Below are 24,859 nucleotides of genomic sequence, written 5' to 3'. Positions count from 1 at the left end.
TACAAGCGTAAAATATTAATTTAGCAAACTAATGTAGCCATAGACGTATCCAGGGAGCTTGTTTTTTGGTGTGAGGTTAGCCGCTAAGTGGTCAGGGGATAGAGTAAGCGGGCGAATGCCGAGCAGTGGTGGGGATACTGGGAGAGGGGGACATCGCAGCGGCGGAGGGGTATTTACCCCATCCTGCGTGAACTAAAATCGCCCAGTGTCTTTTTATAAGCGGTTTACCTATAGTATTGTTAATTTGTTTAAGATTTATGTAAGTTCCCAAGTTGTAATCTGTATGACTTGTGCAGGTCACCTGTCCGGAAGATCGGCCTCTATGAGAGAGCAACTGCCCGGATCACTCTACACCTCTCACCCGGCCCCGATCTCCGCCCCCGCCTCTACCGGTCCGCCCCGCACTCTCTTCTCACGCCTCGGTATCCGTAAACCCTCTCTGCTGAGTCTCGCCAGCCCTCTGGTGCCTCCCGCCCATACTGCCAGAACCTTTAGTTTGGACGATTTGCTTAAGCCACCTGCGAGAAGTAAGAAACATCCAGTCCCCGACACTCAGTTCTGGGACCCGGCCTTGTACATGTTCACACTTCACTTCTGTCTCACTCTCTGTCTCTATCGGCCCACGGCCAGTAGTCTTCAGGATCAGTTCCACATCTTTGAGCAACGTATCAATACTGACAAGTTAAACAAGTTAATTACATTGATGCTACCGTAAAAACTAAAATAAACTAAACACTTATAATCGCTTTACTAGTTATGTTTAATTTTTAGATGCAAGAAATTGTAAATGCTGATAAAACTAAATAATAAAACAATATAATGTTTGCGATTTAATACCAAGCAAGAAACGTTATAAAGCTTAAATAATACTATCACACTTGTAAAAAATAAAATTACGGTTTGTCAAATAGTAACCCTACATTTATTATCCAATTTTGCTTGGAAAATTTGAGATTTCTTATAGGAATAACTAAAATATTAGTAGTTCATGTAAATGAAATCATCTAAAGCTTTTTGATCAACGGGGTTTATTTGGTTTTTATTATATATAATTTTTGGGTGTTTATAAATAATAGTTTTCTTTTATTCACAATTTGTATAAATATCAATGCCAAATAAGTAATTCACAAATAGTTAAGCTCTCCATAGTGTGGTTGGTTCTCAATGAATTCAAAAATATTAGTATCTGTTATTACAAGTCATTCTGTTGACAGTAAAGAATAAGATTTTTGACCGTTGCACTCTTCGCGAAATGTGACTACATTTTATAAACAATAATAATACCGCGTCGAGTCCAAGTCTTAAAAAAATTCTTTTATTTATTAAACCACAAAACATCTATCTTTTTGAGTTCAATATTTTGGCTACATGAGCGAGTCCCCGATCCGCAAACCGGAACTTGTGCGTGCAGCTAGACACTCGTATAGAACAATTTCTACTCCTCCATATTCTCTCTCGTCAGTTATTTTATCGGTATTGTTGTTCATCCTCATTTTCGCTATGATATGAGACTCACCGACTCACACCATTGACCAGTGTAGAAAGTCACATTCAAAGCCAAAGAAGTGAATTGCTTGGTAAAGTTAGAATAAGCCATTCACATGCATTTTGAGAAACCGACAAAATTTTCACACAATCTCTTTGTAGTGTACAGACATTCCTTGTACATAAATACGTTTCTAGTCTGTGAAAAAGGCAGTCTACAGTTAACTATATAATATGCCTTTCATTTTCATGAAAAAAAACACAAATTAAATCACATATTTCCAATGGCGTACATGAACTCGACTTTATACTTTAACAAACAGTATAGTTTTTTAACCCTATAAGTGCTAGAGTTACTGTATTAGGAGCAGATTTTGAAATTATATTTTGTATACATTTCTCTCAACAAAAACTTAAACTGGTTCTTTAAACTGGAAAAGGGGTGGAACCACATGAGTAAACTGTAAACAGGAATGGCGTTGGTTATTATAAAAATTAAAATCTCATGAAAATCCATTTTTTTAAACCATATGCACACAATGAATGCATACAAAGTAATGATCTCAGAATATAATGAACGTTGTATTATGATTATTGTTCGTAAATGTAATAGATAAACATCAGATATTATTAAAGTTTACAAAATTAAAATTTATTTATCGAGTGTTGAGATTGTTGCCTTACTCGAAGCGTGGTGAACCCTTAAGTTGTGACGATTTGGTAAGAGAAACCTGGGAAAGTCCACATGGTGCTGAGTCACTCGATTTGCTCTCTCTACTTTACCTAATAAAGAGTCAACTCTGACATGGTGGAAGAATGGGTAAGTTTATTCAAGAGATTATTACTAACGATCCACCGGTCATTTGTCTTGTGCGTAGACTACACTACACGTACTGTGAACCGGCCTGTTATCATATCGTCACTCCCAACACTCGGTGAATCGACTATAATATATACACATCTGTCTCGTGCGTTGGTACTATAAGTATTGTGACTCTAGCACTTAGAGGGTTAAAAGTGAAGGCCATTTCTTACCGACACTCAAGATCAAGAACGTGCCGAGGGACTCTATTTCTTCTTCTTTCCCAGCGTCTATGTCTATCCCAGCACTGCTTGCCTGCCCGCTTCCTGCCTTTCTCTTTCAACTTTTCCTAGATCTAACGTTACGATTAACCCTTATGATATATTGTCTTATTGTGTATCTATTTTGTGAACAGTTCACGGAATGGAGCATGGTAATTGCACTTTATAGTTTTATAGGTTGACTTAGTGGTTGTGTATATAGGAAGTATATATGAGTGTAAGTGACCTTTTCTACTAGATATGTATTACATGCATGATATCCATTCAACCGTGTCATACTTAAAAGGGCAGGAAATATTTATTCACATTTGTTTTCCAATAGTTTAGGAAAGTATTTTACCTACAAAATATATACAAACTATTGTAGCTTGCTGTCGGAAGCAACGGTTTTTCTAACAGAAAAAACAAAAGACAAAATTCGTTGAATTTTGCAAATACTTACTTTACTCAACATACTTGTTTAATTAACCAGAAAAATGCATGATATAGAATGTAACATTACTAAAAATATTCATTAATCACATTTAACCTCTTATGGAAATATTTATCTCAATTTGAATAGCGTTAATGAATTATTTAAATGGAATTACATTAATTTTTAATTAATTGTCATGATGTCATTATGTAACAATAAATTATTGTTAAATGTTAAAAAGTATCATCATTTGTAAGTTTTACCAACTTTTACGTATTTCAAAAATACTTGTCTTTGAGTAAATTGGTTTCAATGATTTCCAGCACTATTGCAAATGCTATGTTTCATATATTCTCACATTCTATGTTCACCTCTTTTGGTGTGTTTGTATTTCTTAAAGTTTTTATAGCTGAATTTATTGTTAGATGCATTAAATATAGATTTTGTAGTATTTTTGAAATATTTTCGTAATAATATAATTAATTGTATTAGTATTATTTTTATTGTATTATAGGAGTATAACTGTTTCTATAGTTAAATATGTTAAATCAAGTTATTTATGTTGTATACTAGATTTAATGCATGCAGCTTTGTTAAGCAACTGTAAATATACTGATAGGAATATTTCAGTTAATAGTTCTATAGTGTTAAAATAATATACAACAAAATATTTCAATTAACAATACATCTTGAACAAATTAAATAGTAACCTTTATTGAATTAGAAACTGTTAAGAAACACCAGCTGATCTGCTGATTAGATTATATTCTAGCAAAGATTTAAATTAAATATTTTAAGCAATAAAACAAAGCTATTGACATTTTTATCTTGAATCTTATATAAAACCCCCTTTTAATCCCAAACACTAAGTGGAGTTTTCTGTACAGGGTCTCCCTCGCCAAGGAAGAAGCGTGTGAATTCTACACCGATCAAGAAGAATGTCGCTGCAGTCGAGAAAAAGATGATTTTACAACACTTAGTTGCCCCGGCAGTTCGCCAATCATCGACTGAGAGTGTTATGATGACTGGGGTAGATGCAGAGGGTGACATCAAGATTGACGTCGATTCTGCTGAGACCTCCTTTACTCTTGACCCATCTGTTGTGGCTGCCGCTGCTGCTGCTGGTATGAATATTAATCCACAGTATCTGTTTGGTATGAATATTAATCCACAGTATCCGTTTGGAACGAATATTAATCCACAGTATCCGTTTGGTACGAATATTAATCCACAGTATCCGCTTGGTACGAATATTAATCCACAGTATCCGTTTGGTACGAACATTAATCCACAGTATCCGTTTGGTACGAATATTAATCCACAGTATCCGTTTGGTACGAATATTAATCCACAGTAACCGTTTCAAAACCTGGATTAAAAAGACAATATGTCTCGCAGGCGATTGACTAGACCTCATCATATTTTAGTTATTTACTTACATTCACCATAATTTATTGTTAAATAACAAATTGCAGCAATGATACATAAATCCATACAAAAAAGCAGTGCCACCGATATTCTCTACGAAACAGTGTTATTTTCAGCCATATGTGGTGCTAAAATTCATTTCAAAACGTTCCAAAACTTAAATTACTGACATTTTTATAATCAGGTAGATAATGTAGAATTACAATGCAAAACAGATTAATGGTCTAAAGTGCAGTTATGGTAATGTGCACTTTTCCTAATTCATGATCGGAGCAGTAGGGTAACAGTAGGGGTGGGTGAGTAGTACATGATCTAACCAAACTCACATTGCAGCGAGGACGCAAGAACTGAAGCAGGAGAAGAAGGTAACGTTCGCACGTCTCCTGGACAAAGTGTCGTCAGAGATGTCATCAGGGTCGGAGCTGGAGGGTGCAAACATCACGGTGCAGCCTCCTAGTCCTCCGAAGGAGCTCAAGTCACCCAACAGCACGAGCAGCAACCAGGGCAGTGACTCCTTGTCCAGCTCGGACATGGCGCTCTCTGTGCCTTCAGGTGAGAATCATGATTTCGACTGCAAGATCATTCTGTAATCCTTTCCCAACTTCAATTCTCAAACACACATGTAAATTTACTCTTGTCAGTGGTACCTCTTCTCATAGTGTGTTTTACTTCGCCAACCCCCCCCCCCCCCCACTAATTTCAAACGTTAAGGTAACGTTATCCTCATTTCTTTTATAACTTTCTCCTCAGTAATTAGGGATCTGTAAAGCTTTAACTGCAAATCAAACCTCAACCGTAGATGTGTCTCTTTACCTAAACTCGTCAAACCGATTGAATAATAATTCCTAATCTATTGTTTGATCTAGTCAAACTCCTAATTCGCTCATTCAAGATCTTCCAAACGAGATAACCTGATTGAATACTTGTTAATATGTTTAGAACATTCCAGTTACATGCATGCATTTTCTATTAACTCCGTAAATCCGGATTCAATTAATTGCGAGAACAACGTGTAATGAGACTACTGTGGTTGATTAACCGCTTCAAAGTACAGGACTACGGTCAGCGTTGGTCAATGTAACTAATGAAATTGAAATAAGTACGACTCGAAGATCTGTCCTGCTATTGTAGAGCGACCACCCAAACTATCACACATTGTAAAAGAATGTCGAGTGCCTTTTGAGATTATTTTCTGGATAAATAACAAAGTTAAATTTAGTTGGTCAGGACATTGCATAAGTTGTTGGATTTACACTTTTGACAGATTTATTTTTTATTACCCTTTAGGTATGATTGATTTTTTTATCTCATAGAAAACATATCCTTACCTTATGTACCTGACAACAACATATGCAAAAATAATTAAGATTGATTAAGTAGTGTCTTTCCTAAACATAATGTCAGACTTAAATTCCCAGCTCTGCTGTCTGTCTGAGATCAAAACAGGCAAAGGAGTATTTTTATTAAATTGTATACACAATTTTCCTTACTTAAAAACGTCTAGTATCGAATTATCTAGTGTAAAATAAATCCATTATTTCTTACTGCTTGAATTCTCTCCAATTTGTTCACAGAAAGATGTGCATGATTTTGCATCAGGACTATATGGTGTCCTGTCCTTGCATGCTATATTAGGTACTCGATATTTAGCACCCTTCTAGAATGTCCGTGTTTCAAAGGTCGGGTGCTCGCAGCAGTTCCTCAAGAGCTTTGAACCCCAAGTCAAACACGGCAGTCATTAAGATCAGACTCCTCTAACCTCTCCACCCCTACCGCACCGTGAGTCTAACCTGCACTCTTCTTCCATTTTCCTCCGGATATAGTAACGTTGTCTGCTTTGCATTCCGCTATTATTTGCTTGTACTTGGACGAACAGTGTTTAGACATTGGCATTTTTGAAGCTCTGCTCCGATATCCATTCACTATTCTTTGAAAACCAACACCTTTTAGTGCTACCAACCTTTTTGATGATTTAATATGCAATATTTAAATCAAACTACCAAGTAACGAACAACAACAAGGACGAAGATTAACGAACCATTTAAATTTTTAAAACCCGAGACATCTAAAGGTGTCTGTACTAAAAACCTTTTAAGCCCAACCTAGCCTAAGATGCCCCAGGGTATTTATATTTCGTAGGTACAGAAATCATGTTGTATAGTGAAGTTCAAAGATCGCTCTGGTGTCGGTCAATAATTTACCGTAACCACTAGTGAAGGTTAGCTATTAACTTCATCTCGATGATTCAAGATTCAAGATCTTTATTGGTCTTTAAACACATTCAATAGTGCAATAGACTTTGTCAAGTTACTAAAATATTCTAAACTAAAACACTAAACTAAAACTAAAACAAACTACTCAGATTCTACCTACTCAATCCAGCCTACCAGCAAATATATAGATCTATATAATTAATAACAACAATAACCAAACAACCAACAGATCTATATAAATTAACAATAATAAATAACTATTAACACATTTAACATGGATAAAATTTTAAAACTCAACAATATTAAAACTAAATAAATAACTGAATAAATAAATACATAATAAGAGACAAAATTTAAAAAATTATTGTTGTGGTATCACAATTTAAGAATTCATCAACACAATAAAATATATTAAATTTTAACCAGCACTTCAAAACTGTTTTAAATTTAACTAAAGATACAGATCTAGCATCTAATGGTAACTTATTGAACAATTTAATTTTCATAAAAAGATGACTGCATTTTGTTTTGGTTAATTTAACTGGTAAGAGTTGTAACAAATGTTTTGTTCTAGTAGGATAATCATGAATATCCTGCCTAGTTGTAAATGTTTCAAGTTGTTCCTTTACACTTATAAGGCAATAGAATATATACATATTAGGAATAGTCATTACTTTTAATTCCTTAAAAATTGGAACACAAGTCTCGTGACACTCGAGTTTGCTAGTAAATTTGTGTCATGCCATATTGTAATGTGCTTTCTAAAACCTAATAAACACAAATCGTGTTTTTATCACATACTCGTAAATGGTTTGTGTTCATATTAGTGCTGTTCTTATCCCGTACTATTTGGATATTCATTTACTTAAAAGTTATCAAACCGTAGTATAATGGTTTATTTGGTATAACAAAAAGTCAACAAATACCATGTTCATATCAAATCACGTGAGAGTTTTATTAACACATAATTCTGACTATTAAAAAATATAAATATACAACTATTTTAAAATAAAAAAATTCTCATTGATAAAAAAAACCAATTTTGGTTTTCAATAAAACCAACCAATAACTTAGAACATACGTTTCGTAAACTATATTTTTCATTGGGCGAAATATAAAATTGTGGTAAACGGTTTTGGGTTCCGGTTTTTGTGATATTTTTAATATTTTAAAGATGTGGTATTGTGAAAAAATAAAAAAATACAGGTCTTTTTTATCATTTTAAGAAACACAAAAGATTTTCACATTTTTTTACATTACATAATGTTTAGAAGATATGGTTATTTATTTTTACTTTCTCTCTTAATGTAGAAACTATTAGTTTTTACATAGTTTTACATATTTTTTACATGATTGCATCAATAAATATTAATTACCAGCACAGTATTTTTAAAATATGAACTGCTCCTAATACTAATATTCTATGCTTTATTAATTACTCTATTATTTTATATTTTATTTCGCACAGAAGTAAAGAATGCAAAATCATATTAATTTAACTTGTACTGGACTTTAATCACCTTTTTATTGATGATTGTTGTAAAAATAGTTGTTTATTCAGCTTTTAACTAAATTTTTAATTCTATTTCGTGCTCATGATACTTATTTTTAAATCAATAAACATTATTGATCCAATATTCTTTTCTGTAGTAATATTCATAATTTTGTAATAAGGAAGTTCTATTTTCTATATTTTGCCACTGTATGATTGGTTTCACACAAATATCATCATTTAGTGCTACAATCTTCTTTTAGTTCACATTTACCATGCAAACCAGCTGTATTACAGTAACATACAAAAATTAACAGTCATAGTTACAATACAGGCAGTTATATGCACAATATGAGTACATAGGTCAACTGGTTTCAAGAAGATTTGACCATTGTATAAATACAGAAAGTCAAGAATAAATCAACAGCTTTGCAAATGATTTGTTGTATTTTGTTCAAATTATGTAAATTGTACGTGAAGAGTTTAAATGTTCAGTTGAAAAAATTAATGGAAATATACATAGTGAGTACATTATGTGAAGTATTAAAAACATAAGAAATTTTACATTATACAACGTTAAAGTTATTTACACTATTCTCCATATATAATACAAAAGAAGTATTGGACCTGAACAAATTTAATTTTGATTTCAATGGAAATATCTATTTTGAGATCTTCGCATTTAAAACGTGGGTTTTGCACAAGATTTGTAGATGTGTACGTTTGTTTAGGTACCACCGCGGCATAAATTTACAACAAACAAATTATTGTAGGGGGTGTTTAGTTATAAACAACTAGATAGATATATATATATATATGTGTTTTTTTTTTTTTATTAATTGTAATTGTTAGCGGTTTTACAATAAAATCAGTTTTTGTACAATAACATCCACTTCTAAAGATATTTATTTAATGCTCAGTGTTTTAACCATGTAGTATTATACTATTAACAAAACTTTAATACCTATGAAATTTTTTGTAAAATTTTTACTGGATCGAATTAAACTTTTTGATTAAATGTTAATTCCCCATGGGGGGATGTTATAGATAATACAATCTAAGGAAATTCATTATGGAAGTCCAATTCAGGAATTCTCTCTATTATATTTTGAATGTTGCAACTAAATAAATCTTGTTTTAGTCTAAAACTAATGATTTTGAAGGATTTTTACAGTTACTATAAAACTTTTGTTTTCTACATATTTTAGTTTAAACTAATGCAGATAAACCAGTTGTGTATGAACATACTATTTTGACATATACTTATTTGCTATAGAATGAAAAATGGAATAGGTACACAAACAGACGGAGGTAAATGTGGTATGTTACCCATATTTTGCTCATTAAATTTATCTGCTGCCATTCTGATATTCTGAACCTGTAACCCTGCGAAGGTGAGTTTGCCAAGCGGCCGGAGAGGCTGGTCCTAGGACAGAAGAAAGCGAACTCTGCGGACTCCATACTTGCGATGTTCCGGAATTTCACGGCAGTCAGTGCGGTGACTGGTGCAGGGTTGGAGGTGGCTTCACCCTCCACCACCCCCACTGCCTCCTCGCCGCAGGACGATGTGGCAGGATCCGATGACTCCTCCACTCCTCCAGTCTCCAGCTCCAGTGGACCACCAGACTCTCCGCCGATGTTCACCAGGAAAAACACCATCCAGGTGAGATCGCCCTCCTCAACTGTAACTTCAGTTGGGGCATTGAAGTTTATGTCTTCCTTGCGCTTTTCTATCTTTACGCTTACAAAGCTCTAATTCCTTTAAAAGTGAGACTTCTTGGCAAGGCATTTCCAGCCTGTTTAATTCTTTTAGTCTTTTACTTCATCATTATAATTGTCTAGATCTCTCATTTCACTATTATTGTATTCTTTGTTTGAAGTTCACTTGCTGTTGGCCTTTGGTCAGTCGTAGGTGGTTGCTCGACGAATGCAGACGTGTTGTGACCTGTATTCTGTGTATTCTGTATTTCAGTGTTAATAATTAGTGTTGTGTTTAGTTTTTTATTAAGTGCATGTTTTAAGGTTAGTGAAACTGACACACAACATTATGGTTGTGATTCCTGACTTAGGCGTGTCACAACGCTCTGTTATGATTTGTTTATTTTAGCCTAGTTTGTAATTATGTGTTAGTTTAGTTATTTAATTGAAGAAAAGATCAGATTGCAGATCTCGAAAAGTAGTGTTACTGATTTTTTGTTTCACTGAACGATGGCAAATGTCCGGAAAAATCCTGTTTCCTTTTGCTATTTGCATATTTTGCTTAACACTGTATGCACGATGATGTTGCTTGTATATGTATAGGTTATCTGTGCTAGACGACAGCACTTGATGCATTTTTATATGTTGAAGATTAATTCTTTTGTGGTCTGGTAACATATTGGTATTGGTAATATTTATTGAGTGTTTCTATTTTTAATGATTGTTATGGACATGGACCATAAGTTGGTTTACATAAAAATTCAAATATATTTATAAATATATAATACTAATAAATAACAATGATTTATATTATATATTTATTTTGATACATTGTAAATTATTCAACTGTTTTATAACTAATTCTAACAACATTTGAAAAAATATTATACTATATTATTTTTCTATTTAAAGATACCTTTCATGTACAAAAATACAAAATTTTTCTCGTCACCAGCATTGATATGAAAGTAAATGTAGAATTTTCCCTGATAAGACCAAAGAAAACTCCACAAACACAGCAATTTCTGTTAACCAGGTGTCAGTGCTCGACCCTCTTAGCGCACAGAAGAACGCCCTCCACTACTCCGGGGGTAGCAACCTCCTCCACCCTCCTACCATCCTGCTGGAGGTCCCCAACAAGTGTCTGTCCCCAATCAAGGAGATGCCGACCCCCTCTCCCTCCCCTGCACTCACCCCCGTCATGCCACGCCACCATCAGAATATTCCTCTCTTCCACTGCAAGGTAATCCTGATCATGGTTCTGTTAGTATTAGCAATGTAAGCACAATTTAAAGAGCTTAAATATATTTTTTGAATATATTAATTATTTGTCTCATAACTTTAGTCCAAATTTTACCTAACTACTTCAGAGGCGATATTCATGTATGAAGTATGTTCAACCAGTATAGAAACTAATTCTACATGGATTAACCACATGATCTCAAGTATGCATTGGCGAGCATGTTGCCTGACAATGACTTACCAATATTGTGAATCTGTTAATGATAAACGTCCTGGTATTAGTTCTAAACTGTGCCACCACGGAGCAGCACCAAAATAAAGCATTTTTTTCTTTTTTCCCCTTAATTTGCAACCGATTTTAATTTTGGAAACTTGATTTGTAAATTAGCTGATCATAGAATTTGATGTGTAGAAACAGAACAATTATTTTATTTATAATAACAAATTGCTGTAAAGAAACTATATAAATTTAAAATAAAAATTTGCAGTTCATCATTTTGTGAGCAATATTTTTGTATAAATTTTGAGACTTTTACTTTTAAAACTTGGCTACCAGTGTCAGAAATTCAGAAATCATCCTCTGCCTCCGGTCCCCTTGGTAGAGAATGTGTAAAGCAACATATTATTATTAACTAAACAATTATCTCGTCTAAAACAGAAAACAAATAAAATTAAGTGTTTTTGATTTCTAGTTTTTTGTGCTCTACTAATGGGTTGATTCTGTTTAAATTAAACCTTATTAGTATCAATTTATTTAACTTTCATACCAATCAGCTTTGGGAATTTAATCTGAAGCAATATTTAATTTATAGCATCCAACTATTTCATTTAAAATCTTTGCAAATTAGCCAACAATATGGTAGTAATAGTTTGGACAATGAACTAAATGTATTATATGGATATTATATATATTATATATGGATAAATTATTACATATTGTAATACTTTGACACCTATTCTTTTCTTGATGAAATTGAATAAAGTTTTCTGATTTCTGAATGATATGACATGACTGGCTTTCTATTGTGATAAAGACAAGACATGACATGACCGGTTATCTATAGTGATAATGACATGATATGACATTAATGGTCTTCTATTGTGATAATGATATGACATTAATAGTCCTCTATTATGATCATGATATGACATGACATGACATGATTGGCTCTCTATTGTGATAAAGACATAACTGACTCTTTATTGAGATAATGACATGACATGACTGGTCCTCCATTGTGATAATGATATGATATTATGACTCGCTCTCTATAATTGTAATAATGACATAACTGGCTCTCTATAATGACTTTACATGACTGGTCCTCCATTGTGATAATGATATGATATTATGACTCGCTCTCTATAATTGTGATAATGACATAACTGGCTCTCTATAATGACTTTACATGACTGGTTCTCCATTGTGATAATGATATGATATTATGACTCGCTCTCTATAATTGTGATAATGACATAACTGGCTCTCTATAATGACTTTACATGACTGGTTCTCCATTGTGATAATGATATGATATTATGACTCGCTCTCTATAATTGTGATAATGACATAACTGGCTCTCTATAATGACTTTACATGACTGCTTCTCTATTGTGACGATATGACATAAGTGATTCTCTGTGATAATGAGATCATATGACTGGTTCTCTATTGTGGTAATAACATGACTGTTTCATGACTGTTTCTAAGAGACTGGCTCTTTTGTCTGATAATTACATGATGGCTGTTTACTGCTATAAAGTGTCAAAAAGTTGTTAATTTTTTAGTTTCCAGTAGATATATCCATAACACGTTCATATAACATTATTTACTATTAAGATCATTTCTTATTATTGTGTTCTTAGAAGTGTTTATACTGGTGTTTTAAAAATATGAATGTTATACGCAAACTGTTGGTGAAGAAGCTAGAGACAATAATGTATACTTTTATAAAATTAACACTGAAAAAGATTAAAACAGTTTAAAACCAAGTTAAAAATTTTTAATCCGAGTTCAGGTATAGTTTTTTACATTTTTTCAATGTCCAAACAATTTAATTCATTTTATAATCTCGTTAACAATTGAGTAAAAATGTACTTGAGAAATATGTCCCCAAAAATCCTATTTTCCCTAAACTCTATCGTAAGATCATTAGATAAAGATTAAGTTCCAAGTGTTATAATACAATAAATTATTTCATTTAATTTTACATCATGAGGTATGCTTTGTTGCAGCCTGAGAAAATAGACGTACCAGTGAGTGCTGTGACCAGTTCTCTTGTGATACCGACTCTGACTATACAGCAGCCATCACCCACTCGACCTTCTCCACCTTCTCTATTGTTCCCTGGCTCACCCCCGCCCCACAAGGAGCCTCTGTTCCCCCACAGAAGCAAGTTGCTCAAGGACTTGGACAAGCCGACGTCGCTAGAACTACCCGTACCTCCTCCTCTCATCACTGTCACGTGCAGCATGAGTGAGGTGGAGTCCGACGCAGAGTCCCCGGCGACCAAATCCGGAGTGAACAGTTCCGGAGGGATGTGCTACCTGAGCCCCTTCTCGATGTGCACTCGTGCGGACAGAACTACTTCTGAGTCCAACCTGAGTTCTTCAGGGTACAGTTCGATGGCCAGCCCGGGCCCGTCGCGATGCGGCTCGAACAATCCCCTCTGTTCTGACGTGGATGATTCCCACCAGTCGAAGAAACCGTCCTGCCTATTGAGGACCTCCAGAACGGAAGATAAGTCTAAACTTGTAGGGTGCCTTAGAGGAAGGTCCGATTCGGAAACCCTTTCGGACGATCCTCAGATCGAGTCTAATGACGAGGGTTTCGGTACTGATCACCTCGACGAGAAAATCGAAGACGGGGAACTGAAGAGTGCTAAAGAACTCGAGGTGTTCATCGGCATGGAAATGGTGGAGTCCGGGAAAAAACTGATCGGTCTGCCCACTTCCCCCGGGCCGAAACTGAAGCACTGCAGTAGTTTCGAATCAAATTTGGAACAGAAAGCGGCCGTGAGAAGTGTAAAGCCTTGTGCAAGTGTAGAAGCAGGCTTGGACTGTTATCGGTTAGCACCACCTCCCAACGACGTCTGTAAGATCTCACTGCAATTGCCTTCGATAGTGGTCAACCCAGACCCTAGTGGGATAGACATCCACTGCAGTCCCGTCAGCTCCAGGAGTGAAAGTCCTCTCAGCGACAAGACCGGAGGAATGGGGAGATTCTCTCCTATGTTCTATGGAAGACTTACCGACTCCGACGGTCTCTACGATTGTGCCAGCTCTGATTGCTGCAAGATGGCAGCTAACAGAAAGCCCTCCTGCAGGAGAAGAGAAAGAAGAAGAAGCAAGTCTCCTGGAAAGATGAAGGAAGTCAAGGACGGGAAGGAGACGTCAATGCCGACTCAGACGTTACTCGACGTTCCAGGAAAGTCGGATCCGTTCTGTCGCCACAACACTCGCAACAAGCCCAGCCCCAAGAGGAGAGTGCGAACACACTCTCAGGTGGCTTCATCAACCTCTTCATCATCCACTGAGAGCATCAACTCTGTCGGGTACGTCTGACCTATAATAAAATCAAAGTCAAAGTAATATTTATTTATTCATTCGCACATTTTGTACATCGAATAGTGTCAATTTAATCAAAAAAGTAGTCAAATTACAATATATAGTTGTAATGTAAAGTTTATAATTTAATTTTTACTGATACCTAACAAGTATTAAAGAGTATGCACTTAGTATTATAAAATTTAATATTAAGGTCCTGAGGGAAGTGCTCAATTCTTCAAAAGAATATAAAGTTAAATAGAATTAACTACCACAAATTCTTTAAACTTTCTTTTAAAACAAGTAAATTTACCCTCACTTTTTATATAATCAGGAATTTTTCTTAAACATTTATTTCCTATATATAATGAATTGTTTTATAAAATTCATAATGATGACAAGGGATCACAAATTCATTTTTATAGTATCTGGTGTCATAGTGATGCACCACCTTACTGCTACTGATGGATTTTTTATGTTTAATCTACGTGATGGTTTCAAAAATATGAAATTCATATATAGTTAATATATGTAATTCTTTAAAACGTTCTTTGACAGATTAAAAACATTTTTTTTAATGGTTCTGACAGCTTTTTTTAACTTTTAGTATTGCATTGAGATTTTCTTTAGAAGAATTTGAGTACTTTTCCTTAAGATCTTAATATTAAATTTTGTAAAAGTAAGGTTGCCCAGATTTAAGTGACACATCGGTTTTTGCCGTACCCAGTGTAGGTTAAACTGAAATGTATAAACCACCCAAAACACTTTCACTATAGAGTAATATATTATATAATTTTGCTACTTTTTGCTGTTGTATTTTCCATTAAGAATAATACAAAGATGTTTTCCAGGGATTTGGGACAGTCAAGAACGACTACAGACAATGCTCGTAGCCCTGACCGGAATTGGGACAAAGTAGAGGCTGCTTGGGCCGCTGACTCAGACAAAGTTCCTTCCAACGAAGCGTCCGGAGAAGATACAGGAGAGGTCAGCAGCGTTCACAGCTTTTGTACAGTATCTGAATGATGTTCCTGATGTGTCATACCTGACTTTAAAATAGGTGTATCTCAGTTTTGAAGTCCATAGAGATTTTCTTAAATTTTGAAAAGCATCAAATAATTAATGTTAATATGGCTAAAGTTTTGAATAGAATCAATAATAATTGAGTTCTTATCAGAATTTTTTTTATTTGAAGAAAGACAAAATTAGCAAAACATTATCTTGTTGGAAGTACAAGACTATATTTCACTATAATGTTAACTAACAAGGGACAAGCTTCTAATTTTTCATTTATAGTATTAAAAATCCTGCAACGCTCCTCCTAGAACCTTTTTAAATGGGAGAAAATGTTCTCGGATTTGCAATCTTGTATAACTTGTTGTTGATTTTTATACTTATCAAAACCATCCAACTCACCATAAAATGGTTAGGTGGTATATGGGGCAACTACAAAATTTCAAATTGGAAGATCTATTAAGAGATATTTATAATTACGTCATGTAAAATAGCACTATTTTAATTTCTTCCATAGTTTTCTATATAAGATATAAAAAGTTCATAATATTTTAGAATAGTAAATTTATTATCTTTTACCACCTTTGGAAATAATATACAGAGGCAGATGCTTTTCAAGAGGTAACATTTTTCAATTCATGTTATTCCACAATATTTTCATTTCAAAACTGGTTTTCTGCAATATACAATATGTCCTCCTATAATATGTGTGTGGGAAAAGTAGAAGACAAGTAATACGTTTTAGTAATATATACAAGTAATACATTAATACATAGTAATACATTTTTGGTTGGAATAAATTTTCAAATCATTAAGATAACTTTTCTCTGAAGACAGAACAGTAGAAATAACTTTTTATCACTCTACAAGGAATATGGCAGGCATTTTAAATAAGAAATACAAACATTTTTTTAATCAGGTACATATAAAAACTGTTGAAAATAAAAATATGAAATATTTACAATACATAAATGAATCTGGATAGCTGCTTCTGGGTGTAACATGCCTTTATTGACATATAATAAAAACCGACATTAAAAAATTTAAATATAATTTTAAAACATTAATTTTCTTAAACTAATTTCACTAAAGAAAATGAATTTGTATGCATATCAAATATGTAATTCACTCCAATCATCTTACATGTACACTCTGTAAAAACTTATATCCATTTTGTCAAACTTTTTCTTTTGGGCTTGATATAAGATTTTCCAAATTCTGCTTCAAATTTATGCAGGAGTAATCATTATGAAGTAATTTTTTTTTCTATATGCTTCCTATATTCAATGGTATCTTAAAGAGCTGTGTCCAAATTCTCGTTTAAAACTTTTTTCATTCCAACCCAAAACCAATAAACACCTCCCTTTCCCCGTAACTATTGACAACTAACTCTCTTGTATAAGTTTTTGAACAGTTAGTTTTAAATACATAATACAAAAAATGAGATCATAACAAAGCTGAGATGCACAGTCAATGTTGTAAGATGATGTTCTAATGTTTATCTGTGTTGCATGTATAGCAGTCTGTGTGGGGTATAGAAGTCTCTGTCTGAAAACTTCATCTTTCGGGTTCGGATTTTTTCTCCCCTGAAAATATTTTCAATTACTGTAGTTGTAGCTCAGACATCTCGTAAAACTCATCACTATGGTGTGATTTTTTAATACCATTTATCTTTCCATTCTGTATAGCCTTTTGAATACCTGTATGTTTGGCTTGTATGTAAATCTTGAATTTTTTGATTTTCCATTAATTTCTTTAGACATTTAAAGACTGCATGTTACAAAACTTTGAGGTTAAACATCTCTTTACCTGTAGTTCTGCACTAGTACCCCATTTATTCTGGTTTGTGAATTATGTGCAAATGATTCTCCAATATTGTACTCTGCAATTTCAACATTATTTAGAGAGAGGTAGACTATTATTTTTGTAGATTAATTGTTTTAAATTTATTTGAACACGTATACATTGTGAAGTTGATTTTTTGTTAAGTAAAGACATTGAATACTTAACCACATAAAAAAGTAGACTAGTAATTCCTCACATAACTTTATAAATGTTGTTTTATTAAATACCAAATTGTGAGATTATCGCACTGAAGAGACTTAAATTGTGCGCCAGTTGATCTTTCGGATCTCCGTTATAAGGTAACGGAAAACAATCACTTCATGGACCAACTTATCAAAAACAGCTGTTATTTGTGCAGTATGAAAAAAGTATTTTTAGACTTGTTATTTTTAGCTTAACATATTTTATTATTATAAAAATTATTTTTTACGAAAATTTGAAAAACTGGCAAAATATTTGAGGGATTTTCAGCAGATACATTGTAGTAAAATCAACAGAATCTTTAGGAGAAATAAGAAATGACTAGATCGAAAGGATTAAAAAAGTACAACATTATAACATTTTACTATGTCAGTAGTAAAATGTACCGTGTGTCTCACGAAGAGGTTTAAACATTTGATTTAATATTACTTGCCCATTGCACAGAACATTTTCAAACTCTACACAAGTCATTAAATAGGTTTTAAAAATATTCTGTGAAAATTTCAGCTCTCTAGCAAATTGTTGAAATAAAATGGTGGCATACTCAAAAGGAATTATTGTTTAGGCAGCTGTCAGTTGTAATGGGGTGCTATCTTACGACATTTCAGACAGTACAATGAATAGGTATGAACAGGTTTTAAATTTACAAGTCTTGCCTCATTTTACGGCTCCAGAAATATATCAAGCAATCTTCCAACAAGATGGTGCTCCTCCTCATTTCGCCAATCCTGTCAAGCGATTACTAAATGACAACCTTCACAGCCGTTGGATTGGTCTGGATTGGTCATGGAAGTGATATTACAGATTGGCCACCCCATCCCCAGATTTAACTGTGTGTGATTTCTTTCTATGGGGTTACTGAAGGGAACAAGTTTATACTCGTAGCTTCAATAATGATGTGGAATTAAAACGATCAATTAAAGAGGAACTTCTCTGAATACCGCAGAATTTCTTTGTAAGATTTTTTTATTTATTTGATAAGCGCTGTTATCAGTATGTCACTGTGGATGGATTACAATTTGAATAATTGTGGACAGTAATTGTTGGTTTTTTAATACACTATGTTCAAATGTTCTGATTGAAATGCTTTATTTCTCTAGAATATAACAATAAATAATTATACAAAACCAAAAATACTGTTTTTAGAGTATAGTTTTTCAAAATGCCACCATTTTGTTTCAACAATTGCTAGAGAGCTGAAACTTTCACAGAATATTTTAAAAACCTATTTAATGAATTGTATAGAGTTTGAAAATGTTCGGTGCATAAATGGGCAAGTAATATAAAATCAAACGTTTCAACCTCTTTGAGGGGCACCCAGTATATTGGGTCACACACTCAACTCTAGAGAGGTAATAAATTAAATACTCCACCCTACCAGTTGTTGCTTGTTGAATTTATCTCTAGAGCATTGTTGTATCCTTACTGTTCTACAGGAAGCCACAGTGACAACACAGATGCTGCCTAAACCCAATCGTAAAGTCAGCCGCATGAGAACGATCAGTCATCAGATAAGGTAAGCCTTCACTCAGGAGACTTGTAACTTTGTTACTTTTAAAGATATTCATTTGGCAATACTCTTTATGTATTTTAGTTTTAGAATATTTTAAGAATCAGCAATAATATAATAACTAAATGTAGGCAACCATAAATAAAACTATAAGTTACAAAGTTAACAGTACATTTTAAAAATGTATTCTTTATGATAAAGTATTTGTCTTGTAACTTTCAAAACTATTAAGCACATTTTGACAAAATAATGAATTAAATTATCAAAATATTAACTTTAATTCAATTAATCATCCTAATACAAGGAACGATATTAATATAATGTATTACATCATTGTGAACAATAAACAATTAATATAATTTTTTACATACTTAATTCTAAGATTAATGTGTTAAGTTGAATATAAATACGAAGTAATTCTGTTTTCATCCCAAGCATTTTGCGTAGACTGGAGTAAAGTATCCGACGTGGGGACTACCATGAGTCCTCCAACTTCTCATTGAATATAAATAAGAACCAATTATGTTTCCATCCCAAGGATTCTGCTAAAGCTGCACTAGAGTATCCGACGTGGGGACTACCATGAGCCCTTGAACTTCTCATTTAATAGAAATAAAAACTAAATCTGTTTCCATTCCAAGTATTCTGTGAAGGCTGCAGTAAAGTATCCAACTTGGGGACTACAGTGAGCTCTTGAATTCCTCATTGAATATGAATAAGAACTAAGTCTGCTTCCATCCCAAGGTTTCTGCAGAAGCTGCAGCAAAGCATACGATGTAATGACTGCCATATGAGCCCTTGAACTCCTCATGAAAGATCAATAAGAACTGTCTCTGTTTCCATCACAAAGGTTCTGTGAAGGCACAGTTGTGAGGACTGTCATAAAACCTTGAACTCTTCAATAAAGATAAATAAGAACTATTTCTGTTTTCATCCCAAGGTTTCTGCGAAGGCTGGAGCAAAGCATTCGACGTGGGGACTGTTACGAGCCCTCGGACTCCTCAGAATTGGAGCCCCTGAAGAGGTCACACAGTGGAGGAAGGCTGTCACGTCTTCGCGCGACTCTGAGCGACGAACCTCTCCTCACACAGGAGGACCGCGCGTGGCGGCGCATCCACATCATCCGCAGTGGTTACACCGACTGAACACATCTCACCAACATCCACTGAACATGTTCATTTAATTGGGGATCAATTTTTCTTAACATAAAGCACCCCAAATGAAGGAAAACTGTGCAAATTGCATTTTTAAACACAGTACGGTACATTGATTTTCTTTAACATTTCCATGTCAGAATTTTAGTATTTTTTTATCAGAAACAAATTTTAAAATAATTGAGTTATTCAACATGAAATAAAATCTTGTTCTATATTATCAATAGGTTTGATACTAAATCAAATACAGTTTAACTGTGATTGGCATGTGTTCTGGACTGATGTGTATAGAGACAAGCAGAAAGCGAAGGAGGAGGTTGATGTAGAGGAAATAAAAAGATAGCAAATTGTTTGACCCTATCTATCTATTGGGACACTTATTAACAACATACCTTTGTCTATGTGCACCTTAAGACAATCTTGAGATAAATTGTTTTCGTTTTTTTATTTTACAAAACAACATTTCAGTTTTTTTTTTGACAAAACATCTTGTACAAAATTATCAGGATTACAGACATTTGCCAAGTTAATAATTACAAAATAACAGTGTATGATCTTTCAAAAACTACTATCGGCTCTTAGAATTATAGATTATAGCTGGAAGCGTATAAGTTGAATGATCAAGAAAGATAATAAATTCAAATGACACACTTGTGTGTCAAATCATTTCTAAAATTTAAAAAGGAAGAAACAAAACAATGTTGTATGTTGCTTTGACAGCTGCAATTTGTTTCATCTTTACTTTATATCTGGATTATGATTTAGGGTTTGACATGATGCTTGATGCAATGTTAATTAGTCTAATTTTGAGGCTGACCGAATGCAATGGTATGGCACTTCACTTTATTTATGTAGTGCATGGGTATGCCCTATAAGAAAACAAACATATTTACTAAAGCAATGCTGTGTCACTGTTGATCGAGGTTAAGTAAATCATGTGTTAAGGAACACATAAAAGGTATTGATCATCTGGTATAAAGGAAGAAAATTAAATATTAATATATATTTGCTTGTGAGGATCTACAAGTGAAATGTATTTTACATTGGTTGTCTGGTCCACAAAATAATATTGTTGACTTAGGTTTAGGACGTTAAATATTTGGTCGAGTTCCGTTATTTCACCCCATGTTTTTAAATCGCTACTATAGCCACGGAATTGATTGTTTGAGGTGAACTAATCATTTCAACTTATATTTCTGATCAGCCCCTCTAGAATTTTATATTTTACTGATAGGTACTATCTCGAGGGATGTTTTTCTTTTATTGACATCAGCGCGGGGCAGCACCAAAGGTGCTGCCCCGCGCTGATGGCTGGAGGCACTCGTCTCATTTCGATAACAAGAACAGTCTAGGCATGCCTGATGCTGATAAGATAAGACGTCAAGGAAAACAAACAGGGTCTATCTAGTTTAGTACCTCCGTACTTATCTATGATCATAAATAGTTAAAACAATCAATTCCGTGGCTATAGTAGCGATTTAAAAACATGGGGTGAAATAACAGAACCTGACCAAATATTTATATGTTCAATTGGAATTTACTAATAACCACAGATTTCTAATTACGTTAAACCTATGATCACAATGTCTGTATGATTGATACAAAGAATACATAATTAAGCAGCCACAGAATATTCATAATTACAAGGAAATGAAATACTTTTCTCAGGGGTAGAATTTCACATCCCCTTTGAATTGACACTTCAAGATATCTTCTCCATCCTCATGTAAATTCACACAAACGACTATTCATTTTTATAATAGTTTTAAGGCTATCCTTTACATATACTTTTGCACACAAGCAATTATATGGTAATTGAGATTAATTTAATTTAAAATGTAGTAAAATTACATTTTACCCAAGCAATGAATGGCCTTAACACTGTAAGAAAAAGGTTAGTTAAAAATTGTTTTGAGAGTGTATTTTTATATTAATGTGAGTTTTCAACTAAATGCGGAATAGAAAAAAAGGAATTTTTACCAATAATTTTTCATAACTAAAACTGGTACATATTTAATTTACATGTATGTTAATTTTTATCAGAATAAATGTAAACAAAATAATGAAAAATATTGACTAAAAATATCTGATGGTCCCTGCTATTGTTTTCTTATCTTATCTCTTAGCAAGATATAAGATAAGAATAATAATTTCTCTCAAATAACTCATAGACCTACCATTCCTACTGGTACTGGTATGCCCAGTTAAATACATTAACCCTAGAATGGTAACGCGTAGTCTCTCAGACGACGCAAGCTACAAAAACCGGTCCAGGTGGTAGGTGCATGACGTGACCGACCCCCCATCACCAATACCTTCCCCCTGCCAGCCAAGGTCAATGCTGGATAGGGTTCCATTTTATTTCATTCACTCAGTTCATTTCAGTGAGCCCATAGTCGTCTGGTAGACTACGCGTTACCGTTTATGTAACTTTTTTGTTCCTGAGTAAATATATGAAAATTTGTTATGTGCGAATGTAGTGTTAGTTTTTGTGATAATTTTTACCGTAGATGGTCCAGTAACCATGGCTGATGCACTGAACACTAGTTTTGAAATAAGAGAGATACTATCTGAACTTGAACGAAGTGATTGTGATGAGCAAGAAAGTGAACATGATGAAACGTTTTTTTTAATCATTTTAATCAACTCATTTGTTATTTATGTCCATCAGGCATTGTCAAAAAAATTAAACCAATGACAAGAAGGGCATTTGCGAAAGAAATATGTGTTGAACTAACAACTCCCCACATTCAGGGAAGACAAAAACTGCCAAATTTATCAAGGAATCTCAAACGCAACATTGAAGATGTCGTTGGCCCATCAACATCTGAGGCTCAAAGTTTTATTGAAGAAGCAGGAACAATGAAGATTTGTGCAGTTTTTCCCAGCGAAAAAAAGGAGAATGACTCGATTCCAGTGCACAAAATGTTATAAGCATATTTGCTTGGAGCACCGAGGAATGCTGTGTGTAAAGTGTTCCAATAATGACTGAAATCAACAAAAATCAGAAAACATGACCTCTAAGATGTAAATAATATCATTTGTAAATAAATTTAATTTTAATTTAATTTTTATAAATTTTTATCATTTTTTCCCTAAAGTAGTCTGAGAGACTACGCGTTACCATTTATGTGTGGCAAATAGGCGTTACCATTCTAGGGTTAAAACACATTAGAGTATAGGATTTTAAATTGAATGAGAGTATGCATATCACTTATGTGACTGAGTACTAAAAATATAAATTTGTAATCCTAAGCAAATTTGATTATTAAAAAAAATTGCATTAAATATTATAATGATAGTTCTTTGGCTTATGCAGCTGGTATCATAACCAACATTGCTTACACAATTATCTTCTCCAATATGTCAGCCTTGATGTGGAGAGTCATCTTCAATCATGGCTCTTCAATCTTCAATCATAAGGAAATTATATAAGCGATGTTTCAACGTGATGTCAATCAATAGATTTTAATGTCCGTTAAATATAATAATAATAATAATAAAAAGCGCATACATTATAACAGCTGTTTAAATCAATATTAAACAAAAAGTACCAGCAAAAATAATGAGTGTCAAAAACATTTCAGTATGATGAAGAGAGTTGTTTGAACTCTATCGGTTTTTAATCTGGTAACATCTCATAAATCAGGACAAATATTGTTAAATTATAAGCACTCTGGTGTTAAATAAATAATAATCAAGCATTTTAAAATTAGTTTAATTAACATAAATATTCAAACTTATGAAAGGTTAAACTTTTTAAAATAATTGTCTGTACTGTGAATTATCAAAGAGATAATCCTTAACTGTTTTTTATAAGCTAAAGTCATAAAAACGTAAACATAAGTGTAGCTGAGCAGTTTTAGAAATTAAAATGAAAAATGAAAGAATAAAAATTAATAATGAAGGAAAAGCAATGTTTTGAGTCTGAGATGTCACCCATTTTGTATTTTGTGCAATTGTGTGCTATTGTTACAAAAATTGAATTAGCAGGTATCTACTTCTGCTTATAAAAGACAATCATTGAATGTCTAACTAGTAAGTCCAAAAATTATATGATATCTCCTTTACTTTATTATAATGTAAAATGTCTATTGTAATATTTTAATTAAGAACATCTGTTTCTAATATACAAATATTTATACTATAAACTAATGCTCTGGCTGTACTTGATTATATGTTATTCATCTGTTTGATCCTAATTAACACATTTTAACATTTATGCACAATAGTTTGTTTAACTGATCATTCATAATTAATGTGATGTTTTAATATTTTTAATTCATTTGTAACACTTACAATCAGTGGCTGCTCCTATTTTGAAGTAATTAGTGAAAATTGTTTTAGTTCTTTTCGTGTATTTAATAATTTGTTTGTAAGAGAGAATATGTCGGTTAGCTACACAGGGCACATCATCCTTCTTACATTCCACTGTAGAGAATAACTAAAACAAGAGAATTAGAGCATATGAGATGGTTGTAAATAAAGTATTTCAAGATTGAAAAATAACATTGTTACAAGGTATTTGAATTG

General features: G+C 33.4%; 1 protein-coding gene across 1 annotated transcript in view; it reads left to right on the top strand.

Moving 5' to 3' along the window:
• Positions 1 to 21,497, top strand: part of LOC124355534 — a 248,782-nt gene extending 227,285 nt beyond the window's left edge. Inside the window, exons 25-33 of the mRNA XM_046806698.1 lie at positions 297 to 527; positions 3,871 to 4,107; positions 4,745 to 4,963; positions 9,511 to 9,779; positions 10,851 to 11,057; positions 13,292 to 14,610; positions 15,454 to 15,589; positions 19,099 to 19,178; positions 20,113 to 21,497. Coding sequence (XP_046662654.1) covers positions 297 to 527; positions 3,871 to 4,107; positions 4,745 to 4,963; positions 9,511 to 9,779; positions 10,851 to 11,057; positions 13,292 to 14,610; positions 15,454 to 15,589; positions 19,099 to 19,178; positions 20,113 to 20,317 — 2,903 coding nt within the window. The 3' untranslated portion in view covers positions 20,318 to 21,497. The remainder of the gene's footprint in view (positions 1 to 296; positions 528 to 3,870; positions 4,108 to 4,744; positions 4,964 to 9,510; positions 9,780 to 10,850; positions 11,058 to 13,291; positions 14,611 to 15,453; positions 15,590 to 19,098; positions 19,179 to 20,112) is intronic.
• Positions 21,498 to 24,859: the final 3,362 nt, after the last annotated feature.

Source organism: Homalodisca vitripennis, chromosome 2, assembly GCF_021130785.1.
Source record: "Homalodisca vitripennis isolate AUS2020 chromosome 2, UT_GWSS_2.1, whole genome shotgun sequence".
In the NCBI taxonomy this organism is placed as follows: domain Eukaryota; kingdom Metazoa; phylum Arthropoda; class Insecta; order Hemiptera; family Cicadellidae; genus Homalodisca; species Homalodisca vitripennis.
Note: the sequence above shows the minus strand (reverse complement) of the source record. Positions and strands in the feature narration are given on the sequence as shown.